A 15,098-nucleotide genomic window follows, 5' to 3' on the forward strand; every position below is an offset into this window, starting at 1 on the left:
ACACATGGATTGGCCACCACAGAGTCCAGACCTTAACCCCATTGAGAATCTTTGGGAGAAGGTTTTGTACAGTGGTCAGACTCTCCCATCATCAATACAAGCTCTTGGTGAAAAATGAATGCAACACTGGATGGAAATAAATCTGGTGACATTGTAGAAGCTTATCGAAACAAAGCCACAGCGAATGTGTGCTATAATCAAAGCTAAAGGCGGTCCAACGAAATATCAGAGTGTGTGACCTTGTTTTTTTTGGCCAGACAGTGTGTGCAGTGGAACAAAAGGAAAAAGCACAGGACAGTCAGCGATCCTCAGGTAGAAAGACTCCTAAGCTTTGTCATATCTCAAGAAAGAAACATGGCTCCCCTCACTGGTCAATACTGGCATTGACAAACCACTTCAATAACTATGAAATAAGTTTCAAAGCTGATTGTCTGATATACAGCAGTGCCACCCACAGTATCGATGCAGTCAGGTGGAGGATAGTCAGCTGAGAGCAGTTCCACTAAGCTTACATAAATACAGAAGATAAATAGTGGACATACCATTAAAGATATTTCACTAATTAATTACCTTTTGAATTACCCAAACACCTGCAGACACTGTAAAAAAATATTGGATACTGGCAGCAATCATTTTGTCACATTTCCACAAGAGGGCCACAGAGGACCTGCAGTCTGAGCTCATCCTCTTCAGCTGTGAATGTATTTCCTGAGGAGGAAGCTGTGGGCTTTTATCCACTGAATCACTGATGTTCTGATTGTGCAGCGTGGACTGCAGCTCACATATGTTATCATCTTTAAAATCAGTGGCGAGAGGGCAGGGAGGTGATTTCATGTTATTGTAGCTGCCAGTCAGTGAAAGCGAAGGAGTGTAAGGGCAGTTTTAGATTCAACGTGAGGCCCAAGCCAACTTCTGGAGGAGAACGCTCACGCTGACGACTCACCTGAGCAGCACGCTCACACACACAACAGACGCTGTATTTGTGGCTAGTACAGATTTACTCTGATGTCCTTCAGCCAAAAATAAGCTGACACCTGACACCTTGTGCTTGTAGGAGATGCAGCTGTGGCTTGATATGTGTCAACGTAGCTGATTTATTGTATTTTTTTGTGGAAAATATTTCAGTTCTTTTCAAATAGCAGTACTCGCTTTTTCACCCAACTAAGTTTATTTGAAAATTTAGAATTAGTTCAACTTAGTTTCACCTCGATCAAGCTGAAGTAAAATGTAATATATTGTAAAATCTCTCTCACAGTTGTCCTTTTATTTACAAAAGTTGAAAACACACATCAGCCGCAACGTTATGACCACCAGCTGAATATTGTGTAGGTCTCCCTTGTGCCTCCAAAAGAGTTCTGACTCATCAGAGAATGGACATGGGCTTTCTGAGGGTGTCCTGTGGTGTCTCGTTGTGGCTGATCGGTGTACATACACACACACAGTATATGTACACTGATCAGCCACAACATTAAAACCACTGACAGGAGAGGTGAATAACACTGGTAATCTTTTGACAATACAATGTTCTGCTGGGAAAATTTTGGACCTGGCATCTGTGTGGATGTTATTTAGACATGTACCACCTAAGTAGACCAGACCAGGCACCTCCCACCCCATAGCAATGACACTCCTTGATGGCAGCAGCCATCCCCAGCAGGATGCAGCCTGACACAGACACACACACAAAAACAGTTAAGGAACAACTCAAAAAAACATGAAGAACAGAACAAGGTGTTGACCTGGTCTCCAAATTCACTAGATCCCAAACTGGTCAAGTGTCTGTGGGATGATCCACAGAGGCCCATAGGACCCGAAGGCCCCCCACTAACAACATTCTGTTGCCAGACACCACAGGACACCCTCAGAAGTCCCATGTCCATTCTCTAATGAGTCACAACTGTTTTGGAGGCAACAAGGGAGACCTACACACTGCTAGGAAGGTGGTCATAATGTTATGCCTGATCGGTGTGTATATATATATATATAGTAAAACAACATAATAATAAATAAACATATATAAGATTTCGTGTTATTCATACAATAAAGATAGATGATGTATCACATGTCCGTGGGTCTCTGTAAGTGGAAACCAGTGCCATTGGCAGCTTGGTCACGTGATCTCCATGGCAACCAGTCAGTGTCATCAGTTCCGCTGTGGGAGAAGTGCAGCTTCTCCAGTCCAGCTCTGCTCCAAGTACACTGACACACTTTAAAACTACTCTTCTGTCTGATTACACAGACTGTCTGAACTCACATTATCCTGGACGTCCGTCCTATTTATTTTTTATTTTTTTTCTCCAGCGAGGACCGAGCAGAGTCCACGGGCACTCACACCAGCAAAAACACTGGTGGGGTTTTGAAGAGAGAGAGGGAGCGAGCTGAAACCATGAGTCACCTCAGCCCAGGGTAAGAAGAGCAATTAATTATATTTAGATCGAGGAGTAGAGGACGCTTCGGGGATTCAATTAAACTGCATTTCTTGTATTAGTCAATTTCTTGTACTTATTTCTTTTTTTTTTTAATTACTTAATTTAACAATTAAATTAACTTAACATTAATCATGGGAGCTATATAATCAACGCGGAGACATAATGACAAGAAAACCTGATTTATTTTTTTATCTATGCTAATGCTAAGCTAACCTACAAAGAGCTAAGGCCCCCATAAAGACTAAACTCTAAACTTCTAATTTAAAATGTTTTACAAAACCACACCAGTTGCTTGTAAGAGGGTACCACGTCTAATAATATAATCAAGTGACTACTTTTATTTAATTCAGCATCTCAACTAATGCATCTTTTAAGCTACCACCACAAATGTTCCCACCCCAAACTAATAAATGCTTTAAAAAAAACTTTATTGACAATTTGCACTTAAGCACAAATTTGATGTCATGCTTATTCACACCTCTGCTGCAGAGGTAAACACTTGCTTTTACGTAACTTTCACTGTCATTATTTTTAATGACAGTGAAAGTTGAGTAAATGAAGTACTCCTTGCATGCTGTGTCAGTAATAATGGTCCGATAATATATGAATTACCGACAGAGGTCCATGTGCTACATAATAATTGCTTACTTGTGATACCTTAGGGACATTTGAAAGGTTTTACAAAAGTATTTTTACACTGTGGCATTATATAAACATAAATTAGACCTTTTTAAAAGCATATATTCCTTCAGCTTACTGTTTTATGGATTTTAGAAACCTTGCAGTGAAAGTTTTAATATTAATAATATATTATGCAAGTGCAATCTACGTCTCTGTAGTCATTTCAGATACATAACTTGGTATTTATAGTTTGCAAACTTATACCAATGTGCAAATTGCTCAAAAATCTAACCGTAAACACAAGCGTCACTGTAGAAGTTCTGACACGGTGACACAGAAACAATAAAACCTCTAAGAGTCGTGCACGTCTTTACTTCTTTGACACATTATACTGTATTTATGCGGCAGGAGACACTAGGTGAGAGAAAGTCTAAAATGACAAATGGTGGTTTAAACTCATTGCTCGTGGTCCAGCAGACAAGCCAGGGGCGTAAAGAGGAGGCAGCCAGGGTCAAGTGTGCCATCCCCTCTAATTCCTGTGCGTAATCAGACACCTGTAACAGACTCTACAGTTGTAAGATCCTGTTGTGTTGTACACAAATGCCGGCGGAAATCAAATCTGTGTTGGAAAAAGAAAGCTGCTTTCAGACGGGCCGGTGCGCGGACGGGCCGATGTCTCGCTAATGAGGACAAGAAGACAGCTGCCAACAAACAAACCAACACGGAGCTGTGCCCCAGTGAAACATATGATTAACGTTCTGGTTTTCTGTCAGCTCTGATCCGATTTAAAGATAAATGATGTCAGTCTGTGTTTAGTGATCGCTGGGATTAAATCTGTGTTTTTACTGGTTTTGTTTCCGCAGACTTATTTCAGCCTACAATAGTCTGACAGACAAGCATCTCGCCGGGTACTTCAGCAACACTCGGATCAGGAGACACCTGCATAGAGCAGGACTGGTACGTCAACAGGATGATAATGATGGTGATCAGAGGCACGGTTTCCCTGTGATCAGTATTCTTGTTGTGTATTTAACAACATGAAGAAATAATTTACAGATATATGCACCAATCAGCCACGACATGTGACCATCTAATATTCTGAAGGTCTCCCTTGGGCCTCGCCTTTGAGCCAATGGGTTGAGGGACGGTCTCTGTGGACGTGGCTTGTTCCAGCACAGCCCTACAGACCCTCGATGTGTTCGGGATAGGGTCAACAGCTTTTTGTAACCGTTCCGAAGTAGTATTTGTTTTGTGGGAGGCCGCATTGTCCTGCTAGGAACGGCTGCTTTTGTCAGGGAGTGTCGTTGTTATGGGGTTTCCCAGCAGAACGTTGCATCGTAATGAGATGATCAGTTCAGCTATTAGTCTCATGCTGTGGCTGGTCGGTGTATACAGTGGATTTTAGATTTCTGTAGTTGAGATGAATGTTGTTCAGCTGTTCAGCATCTATAATAACACCAATATTAGTTGTTAGTGACCTTGCCGTGTTGTATTGCTGTTTGCCTTTTGAACCACGTCTTGATTGATGGCACCATTGTTGTCACTAGATCACCAGGAGCGGCCGTATTGTTCCAGACAAGGAGTACAGACACAAGTTGATCCAGAGGGCCCATCAGAGACACGTGCGAGAATGCCTGGCTCAGGCCATTTTCCACAAGGTGCTGGAGCTGGAGGTGGGAGGAACCAACGTAAACTTGACTAGTCATTTAAAGAAAACACTGTCAGATAATGTGTGATTCTCCACGCATAATGAACAAAGCTAATGAATCCTGTGGCCCTCCCATACAGCGTCTCCACCAAATAGAAATCAAAAGAAAACTGGAGGAGTTTGCAAGGAGGGAAAGAGTGCATAAGATTAAGGTAGACCATGTGCCTATAGACACTGCTCTGCTGCCCTGTTGTGTAAAGTAATGAACCGTATAAAACAAAAAGCTGTTAATGAGAATGCAAATACTCCTTTGCAAATACAAATCAGTCTCTTACAGAGGAACCGAGTCATGCACCAACAGTACAGTATTATAATGAGTGATTTTGTTTGGAAGGTGGAGCGCTCTAAGAGGTATGAGGAAGACATTATCCGCATCCTGTCTCCGCGTCCGCCAACAGGTGCCAGGGGCATCAGGAAACAGCACTCTGGGCCAGAGGGGGAACACTCTGAATCCTCGGAGTCTGTGAGTAGAAAATGTTCAGGTGCACAGGCAGCATTTAACACGGAGTCATGACGCAGGTGCAGTTTTCTTGTTAAAATCTTGACCTTTAATCACCCCGTCTCACAAATGGCAAAGTTAGAAACGACACTAAGGGCCTCTGAGACCTTTAGGTGAAGAGCCCTTGTTAGGCCAATCAGTGTAAGTTGAAGAGATCAGTCAGATTGGTTTTAATAGAAAAATCTGAAGTTTAATTAACTTTTTTTTGCCCTCACCTGTAAAATTACTTTTTTTTTTTTGTTAAAAACTGTGGGCTTGTTCAGGATTTAAACCCAGGACCTCTCGCACCCAAAGCGAAGGTTACAGCTAGGAACTGGTTGGCTTAGACCGGTGGATCTCAGACTGGAGATCAGGCCCCTTTAATATAGAGAATAGCATCAAATATAGAGTGAAACTTAATCGAATAAACATTATTTATGGAGGGAAAAGCAAAAAGGCTGATTCTGTAGTGCTGACCATTATTTGACTCAAATTAAATTAGATCCTTTTTTATGTCTGCCATTGATAATGACTGTAAACATTGTGGGGTGTGAGCTTTTTAGGATTTCTGAAGAGGACATACCAGAAACTAGTTCTGTCAACTAACTCAGATCTAAAGCTCACTAATTATCAAATTATATCCTTTTTGTGTAAGTTTTTATAACGGGTTATTTGCTGGACTAGTTGGTGGCCAGGATCACCGACTCGCTGTAGTTCGCACCAATTGTTGAGAAAGTGTTCTGCTTTGTAACTCTCAATAAGGAGAGGACTGAAGAGGAACAGAACCAAACAGTGCCCCAGGGAGCACTTATATCACATCATGAATTAATTTTATCCTGTACTGATGCATCAGCCCTTTTCTTGTCAGAAAGCAGATCAACACACATAACACATCTGATCTGCAGCCGCACGCTGCACAACTGAGTGATGTCTAAGACATTCCTCCAGGTGATGAACGCCTGTCATGTAAATTATCATCCACGCTTGTTTATAGTTTCCGTGTTTACTCTGACACTGACTCTCCAGTTTGAAGAGCGGCGTCAGCAGCTGTTTGCACTGTGTGCAGACGAGAGCGTTTTGAGTGAAGTGGCGGGATTAGCTGCGCGTTATCTCTGAAACACGAGAAATCACAGACCTCGATGCCAGAACAAACAGAGACAGTAATCCTGTCCTTGATCTCTGGGCTTACCCTGCTGAAATCTCTGTTGTCGTAAGTCTACAAATATCTCACACTTCAGCAGGTCGAGTCCTGTTTGAACTACATCAGTTCAAGATAGAAGATATGCTGCGAAAAATTCAGTGATGGGAAAATAACGAATGTGTATTTATCAAAAGTAGCTTTTGATTTTTGGAAATAAAAACATCCCACTAAACTGGGATAGTGCAGCACACTACTCATAAAACTCTCAAGTTATGTCTACAGACTAAAAATAATAGAGCACAGTATTAAACTGTATTTGACATTTATGCTATTATGTTGTAATTTTCCCACGAATAGTGACACAAAGACCTGTACCTGAATCGTGCATGTAATCAGCAGAGTGATGTGTGTGGTGTGCTCTGCAGCCGAGCTCGTCCCGACCCAACACGGCTCCAGGGAAGATGCAGAGGCCGGTGCGTCTCAAGCCGATCCACAGTAACAGCACGACGGCTTCAGTCAGACGCAGCTCCCCGTACAGACTCCTCGAATCGTCCCATGAGAACAACCAGTCATTCAACGGCACCGTGAGTCTAAGACCTACGCATATATATGTATATATATTTATATCTAGATAATGTTGTAGGGCTTTTCTGTGCAGAAAATATCTTGTTTATGTTTTTTTATTTTCAAGGTGAACCAATACTTTCATATTTATAGAATATATTTTAGGACATATCGTTTTTAACGTACCTTCTAGAGACGTAGAAATATGTTAAATTTGTGTGTACGTGTGGATGCATGCTCAGAAAACCAGGACGCTAAAGCCAATCACCTCTGCAGCAAACTAATTTAGAGACTTCGTTAACTTCCTTCCCAGATGGACAAGGAGTCCCGGAGACGTCTGACCACAGTGGAGGCCCCCCAGGGCGTCTCCCCCTACTGCCTCCCTGTCATCAACAACTTTGTCACCCCAGTGCCTCCGGCCACAAAGAGGAAAGAAAGGGGAGTGAAAGTCACCCCCAGCAGCACCGTCAGAGGCCGCAGACTGCGCCCTACCACCGCCTCCAGTGGAGCTGATGTCACAGAGGTCTTTATCTCGCTGTATATTTTCCCCGGCAACAACTTTCCACAACAAACGTATACACTACAGCCCCTTTAGATTAATTAGCAGCAACAAATAACATTTCCAGGAGATGGCACTGGTTTTGAGCGACCTAAGTGAGGGCTCTTAAAATGCCAAAAAGCAAATTCAGAAGTTTGGAATAATTCAAAAACACTTCCTTTACTCTGTAATAACACACAACTAAATGCAGCATATGAAAGTAGTTAACTCACTTCGAACACTAATGCTGAATAATAAATATAATACCACGAATAAAATAAAATGATTTTTGTCAAACCGCCTTACATTGATAAACTGACTCCAGATTTCCTTCTTTCCATCCAGGACCCACCAATGCTGAGGAGCTCTGTTCACCAGAGCAGAGTGTGCGTCAACATGGTGTACTTTGGCAAAACAGTGCATCTCTCCCACGACCTGAGCGACATGAGGGATGAGGTGAAAGTGTTTCAGCAGCACTGTGGAGGAGAAAACCTGTGTGTGTTCAAGGGAAAACTCAGGGAGGGAGGTCAGTGTGTGGAGCAGGGTCGTGTTCGTTACACATTATCATATGTGCTGATGGACTTTTTGTCTCTCACGTATGTACACCCTCAATCTCTCCCTCAGAGACTTTCCAGTTCATTTCAAGGCGACACAGAGGTTTCCCTTTCAGCTTGACCTTCTTCCTGAACGGGCTGCAGGTGGAGAGGCTGAGCTCCTGCTGTGAGTTCAAACACAGGAAAGGCTCCCGGCTCGGCGGCAGGCATGGACACTTTGGCTTCTTCAGTGTGGAGGGAGCCTCTCCCTGCTACAAGTAAGACGAACAGCTTTAAACAACTCCAACTCCAAGGATTTTGTTGTTGAAGCGCAAACCTCTTGTAGACAGTAAGCAACTGTTGTGACACGACAGAGACAGAAACAAGGAAAGTTTTGTGAGTTTCTTGCAGAGAATTTGTTAAAAAGATTGATTCCACTCTTGTTTGAGAATATGAAGAGAGCTTTAGCTCGACATAAGACTGGAGGCGGCTAGCCTTGCTTAGTTTATCTTGCCTTTACAGGTTCTGGCATGAACATTTTTTTCAACCAGGAAAGCTAGATTTTACACTAAGCTAAAACATCTGCTGATTTCAGTGGATATTTAAAGCAGCTATAATAAATTCATTTTATCATTAACAGATCCCATGTAGTGATGAATACAAAGAAACTCATCTCGGGCCTCTCATATCTGTAGGGCTTTACAGCCGACTTGATAATATGTCAGAAAGTAAATATTTCCCAACATGTTCCTGATGATTTTCAGATGCATCATAGCCATGGGACTGGACAAAAAGCCCACTCCTCCACCAAAGAGGGTCAAAGAGGACAGAGGAAGGGAGGAATCAGACACCAGCCCTAAAGATACACCTGAGATGTTGACGGAGAGGACTGGGGAGGACGCAGCCTCCCACTCAGAGTGTGAAACCAGCCATCCACAGGACATGGAGACTCAAGTCGAAGATGAAACAGCGCATGAGGTGGACAAAGCCAGAGACGGTACGGTGATTGAAAGATGACTCCGTCGTAATTAGAGATTCACAGACGATCTCCACACCATGAACCTTCTGTGCGTGTCTCGCCATTTAGATTATGAAGAAGACTTTGAAGCAGACGATGAGGGACCTGCAGAAGATCCAGAGGCGAAAGCAAAGACATCCCCGTCTCCATCAAGTGAAACTGAAAAGCAGGTTGAAGAGAAGGATGGCTCTGAGTCTGAAGACGATGAGAAGGACGGTGGGTGACTTGCCTTGCTTGAACAAACACACGTCAGTAAAATGTGTAAATATTTAATATCCTTCTAGCGAACTAAAGGGATTATATTCTTAGAAAGCTACCAACCTTGTTTTAAATATTCAGTGTAAATTGGAAATGCACCGTTTTGTTCTGTCTTTCTTATCCAGAAGACACAAAGTCTGGATCAAGCTCCAGGTCCTCAGGCAGCGATCGGGACGACAGCGATGCTGAAGCCACAAAAGACTCCAAAGAGGACGAGAAAACGGAGCAACCACAAGAGGCCGAGCCAGAGGAGGCCGTCGCTCCACCAGAACAAAAAGATGAACCAAATCCAGAAGAAGCCGTTGCCGCCGAGGCCACCGAGGTCACCGAGGCCACTGCTGTGGCCAAAGACTCTGACATGCTGGACAGTGCAGGGGACAGCACAGAGATAGAGATCTCTGACACCAGCGTCCCCATGGTGAGCGAGAATAAACCGAGTGACGACACCTCGGAAGACAAAGAGAAGACGGTGGAGGAGAGCAAACAGCCGGAAGAACAGGAGAGGGGTGAGTATGAACCGACGGATGCAGCTGTGGAGACTTCACCTGAGTGAACATCTGGACAAATCCATCTCGTATGGAGGTTTTTCCACTATTACAAACCAGAGTCTGGAGTCAGAAACCGGTGTGTGTAGGTTTTTATGTAATGTCAGTAAAACAGATGATAGTGCTACAGTATTTTCATCCATTGATGTTTTAATAATATATTAAGATCATGTTCCTACATTTTAATAGTGGAAAAATTATTTGTGGGTCATTGTATTCTTCTTTAATTCTCTCCTCTGTGTGTGGTTGTGATTCTCTGCCTAATCTGCTTGTACTATCATCCCTTTTATTAAGAATTTTGAGATTTTGTGTTTTCACAAATAATATTTTGGTTTTTTAACTGTTCCACAATGTTCTTATGATTTTATTTTTATCATTTTATCATTTCACTTTTGCTTTTTTACACAATTTGTCTTAAAGCTACTGTGTGTAGATTTAGTTGAATTAAAAAAAGTAAAAGAAATATATTTCACATACTTCTAGACAAAGGGAAGAGCTCTCAGGATTTTGGGGGCAAGGTGGGGAGGGGGGGGGTTGCAATCAGGAAAGAAGCATGAAGCTTTCACTGAGGGAAAATACATATATTTGCATACTGTACAGCATTTCCAAAAGCTCAAAATATGCAGCTGTGAAGAGCTGCTGCATATTCATGTATAGCCTGTACCCAAACAAATCGACTTCTGCATGACAAGCAGCTTCCATTCTTTCCTCACCGTCTTCTAAATGTTCAAAGCTCACGGGCTCAGATCAGCGTCATTAGTGATTCTCAAAGTGTAGGTGGGTTTTCTAAGAGCAGAAGGCACAAAATTTTAAAAAAGTTATGTTTCAAATTAGTTTCAAATTACTAAAACTACACAAAGAAGATTTAAAATATGAAATTGTCAAAGCATACATTGTGTTTCTTTTTCTGTCCTTGTTTCTTTTTATCATTTTGCACGTTGTGTTGCGCCTTTGTGTTTGCACATGGAAGATTAAAGATTTGTTTTGCCCGTTTCTTCACTGGCTCAGTTCTGTCATTGTGTTTGCCGTCTGCTATTTAACATTTGGGCATCATGCGTCGCTGTGAGTGGCCTTCAGATGCTTGCTTACACAAACTTACATAATCACGCGTGCATCTTTTTCTTTCCCAAGCCAAATCTGTGCAGGAAAAGCTGGCGGAGGCCATTCTGAAGGAGTCCCAGTGCAGCTCCGAGCCCGAACTGAGTGACACCAGCACTGAGGAAGAAGAGGAGTGCTCGGATAAAAAAGACAACAATGGTATCGGATCTTCATTTTTGTTCAAATTTACAAGACAACGCCTGTGCTTTTTGTAAACAAAGTTATTTGTGTTTGCAGATGCATCTGCGGAGAAGCCTGTTACTTTTACAGAACAACAGCAGACCCTCCTAGAAGAGACGAAGTGTGAGGAAAGTGTTACTGAAGTGGAACAGGGACCGGATGAGTCATCTGAAGTAAAAGAGCAGATGGATGAAAGTGAGGCTCATGAGAACGGTAGCAGCAAAGATGAGAAGGTCAATGAGGTTGAGGAGGATGAAAAGGCTGCAGTGGACGAAGTCACAGGAGAGAAGGATCATTCAGAAGAGCCAAGCGAAGCACAGCGTTCAATAAATGAAGAAAATGACGCACAAGATGACAAGACTGCAGAGCCTCTTCTTGAAGACGTTAAAACCACTGATGCTGAAGCTGTCGAGAAGGATGGCGAAAAGGAGGAGGCAACTGCCGTGGAGACGGACGGTCACCTCGACGAGACGACGCAAGTAGCAGAAAGCAGAGAAGGAGATGAGTCATCGGTATCGGAGCAGAACAAAAAGACTGATGAGACGGCATTGCCGGTTAGTGCGGAGGCGATGACAGCCAGCGAGACGACGGAGATGAAAGCAGAGTCCTCAGAGGAGCGAGAGGCCCTGAGCTGTGAAGAGGCACCTGTAAATGACACGGAGAAGACGCAGCAGAGGGACGAGGACCGAGCCGCAGAAGCCGCAGTAGAGGATTCAGACAGCTCGCAGAAGGAGAGCGGAGGCACCGCAGCTGAAAGCCCAGCAGATATAAGTGAGGAAAATGCAAAGAATGAGAGCGGTCAAGATGAAATTAAAGGAGAAGAAGCAGAACAAACACTGTCAATAGAGGCTGACAGTCAGCAAGAAGGGTGTGATCTGGGAGAAGAGAGGAAGGAAGCAGCTGTGGAAACAGATGACACGGTAGAGAAGCAGAAATCTGAGGAGGGGGGAGAACAAACACCAGATAAAACAGAGGATGAAAACACAGAGGAAAGAGTAAACGATGAAAAAGATAAAACAGAAGAAGAGGGCAATGATGAAAGTAAGACACACGAAAAGATAGAGAAAGGGCAAGACATGGCAGAGAGTAGTGAAAATGACACTAATACTGAAGGAAAGGAACATGAAGGAGAAGGTGAGAAAAAGATTGATGAGGAGGACAAAGTTGCAGATGAAGAGAAAGCTGAAGAACCAGGGGAGATGGAGAAAGATGAGGGGAGCGAAAGTGTCGAGAATAAAAATGACAAGGAAGAACCTGAAGCAGAGGGAGCTGATAAAGCTAACGAGGGCGAAGAAAGAGCTGAGACAGATGTGGCTGTTGGACAAAAAGATGAGGACGTAGGAAAGTCAGAGAAAGAAGAGAACCAAGCTGAGCAAAGGGAAGTTACTGAGAACAAAAATGATGGCGAAGAGAAAAAAGACGTAGCTAATGAGACCGCAGGAGAGGGAGAAGAAGTGTCTGAGATTACAGAAGAACCCGAGAAAAGTGCAGATGCGGAGTTGGATAAAGAGAGCGTGAAGCCGTCCTCTGAGAATATCGTCGAGTCAGAGGATGTTGGCGACAGTGAAGCAGCAGACGAGACTAAAACAACCCAGGAGGTGCCAAACGACATGGCGGAGGTTGAGGGAGGAACTGAAAGGGCGAGTAACGACAGCGTGAAAGGAGAAATCGATGCGGAAAATGGGGAGATTTCTACGGGAGCCGAGGGCAGAGCTCGTGAAGATCGAGGAGAGGATCCGGCTGAAGACAAGAATGACGAGTGTGGTGAAGAAGAAAGAAATCCAGAGGAGCACACTGAGGACGAGAGCAAAGAGTCTGGAGACGGTGCTGAGAAACATGAGGACGAGAAGGTCGATCAGGCTCCTGATGTTGACGTGGTTGAAAGCGCGGCCGAGGGGGACGACGACGGCGTGCAAAATCACGACGAATTAAACAAAAACAACTCCGAACCTGAAACATCTGGTACAGAAACGAGAGAGGGAGCTAGATTAGGTGACGGAAAAGGCAGCGAGGAGAGAGAAGATGAAAACGGCAACAAGTCTGACCTCGGCGCTGAGAACAGGGAGTCACGTTTGACCAAAAAGAACAGTGACATTCAGAATATCATCGGTGATGTTGTGTCTTCAGGGGATCAGGAACAATCTGCAGCTCCAGAGGCTGCTGATTTGGATGAAAGGAGGACAGAGAAACTCGGCTGCGCTGAAGAAAATGCAGCTTGTGTTGACCTCTCTGCCGCCGAGGGAGAAAATGGAGCGGACACGGAGGAGGCAAGCAAGGTCTCGGAGGAAGGAGCAAGTGTCCTGCTCAAACCTCAGGCGCCGACCACCGAGGCTGATGACACAGAACAGGGCCTGACGGTCGGTAAAGAAACCCCAGAGGCCTTGGCAAGACAAGACAACACCGATCTGGTCTCCAAATGGGTAAACGTGCACCAAACGTCCAAATACTTTGAGACGTTTGTTGAACCCCTAGAAGATCTGAGGGAGGGGACCTCAGACTCCAGCAAAGAAGAGCCTCAACCTACAGAGATGCCGAGAAAGGAGAGCCCACCCGAGATGGTGAGGATGCCCGAAGATGAGGAAAAAGACGGCGGAGTAAAATACGAAAATGAGTCAAGAGAAGAAGCCAAAATGGAAGCTGTGGACTTCGACAACACTCAAGATGAAGAGTTTGAGAAGGACGCTGCCAAAAACACGCAGCATGTAGAGGAGACTGAGGTGAAAGGGTTAATACCAGAAGCAGAGAGTGAGCAAAGCGATTCTGCAAATGTGCAGGACGTGAGGTCAGAAGAAAACAAAGGGAGCAGGCGATCTCTTCAAGAAGAGGTTCAAGGAATCAATGAGGATAAATCCTTCTCCAAAACTGAAGTGGAAAGCATTTCAGGAAGTCATCACTCGGCAGCCAGCGGCAAACTCGAGAGTGTTTCTAAGAACCAAACTGAGGAGAAAACTACCGACCTGAGTGTGAAGCCAACCTCATCTGAAGAAATGAAAGACCCGCCTTCTTTAAAACCAGAGGAGCGCCACGAGTCAAAGAGTCCAGAAGAAGACGCTTCAGAGACCTGGAGAGAAACGGACGAGCAAAGTCGAGAAGTTACAGAAGTAACCGATCTTACGACATCGAAGTCCGATGATGGGAGCCAGGAGATCCGACCCAAAGCGTCGGAGGGGAGCACTGGCGGAGACAGAAGAGACGTGCGGCTCATCCAAGACCTCAAACACACTCTCAGTAAAGACCGACTCAGCACTTTCTCCGTGGACGAGACCTTGTTCGGTCGCAGTTCGTATCCTTTACTGGCTGCAGCGAGGACTGAGAGCGGACATTAGAGCTCCTCAGCCTAGAACAGCAGGAAGGTAAAGTGATGTTTTTATCATATTTTACAAAGACATGCGAAAGCGAATATTTAAAAAGCTCCCAGACTCGAGATGTGTAGACAATCGGATGTTTATGACTTTTTGACAGAAGGACCTTGAGTGTCTCATGGAGTGTCTCTTCATCCTTCAGTCACCAAAAATAAGCTCCTTAATGAGTTTTGACTGGTGGATAAATGTTTACAATAGACCATCTCTCCCAATTGTTGGCAACAAAGAGGCATAGTTTGTGTGAGGTATCAAGTGTGGCCGCTATTACCTGTAAACAGATACTCCTCCACTCTCAAATGATTGAATAATTCATAGTTGTTGGGCTTTAGTTTGGCCTGGATACTCTTTACATTCCCTCTGACGATACAAGCCCCGATCAGAGATCTGTAATTGAACTTGTCTCGTCTGTGTTAATGACTAATTTCAGTCTGACGGTGTAATTTTGATGATGGCGTCTAGAAAAAAAAAACACATATCGATGTTTAGGCTGATGATGATTAGTTTGGTAAAGTAGTGACATGTCAAATCTAGGCCCTGATTATGGGATTATTGCTGCTAACACTACCTCTATTTAAGATGCACATTGAACATTTATTGCTTTTTAATCTCATTTTTATGGCTAGTT

General features: G+C 43.9%; 1 protein-coding gene across 1 annotated transcript; it reads left to right on the plus strand.

Moving 5' to 3' along the window:
• Positions 1-2,386: 2,386 nt before the first annotated feature.
• On the plus strand, positions 2,387-15,056 carry erich3 (glutamate-rich 3; the record flags this gene model as incomplete). The annotated part of the gene is made up of 14 exons (XM_084549011.1): positions 2,387-2,406; positions 3,914-4,007; positions 4,598-4,723; positions 4,839-4,910; positions 5,093-5,221; positions 6,803-6,961; positions 7,255-7,455; positions 7,825-8,005; positions 8,104-8,290; positions 8,777-9,009; positions 9,100-9,246; positions 9,417-9,794; positions 10,965-11,142; positions 11,245-15,056. 14 exons carry the CDS (start codon positions 2,387-2,389, stop codon positions 14,435-14,437), a joined length of 5,298 nt encoding a protein of 1,765 aa, XP_084405137.1. The 3' UTR covers positions 14,438-15,056.
• Positions 15,057-15,098: the final 42 nt, after the last annotated feature.

This window comes from Chelon labrosus (genome assembly GCF_963514085.1).
Source record: "Chelon labrosus genome assembly, chromosome: 7".
Lineage (NCBI taxonomy): Eukaryota > Metazoa > Chordata > Actinopteri > Mugiliformes > Mugilidae > Chelon > Chelon labrosus.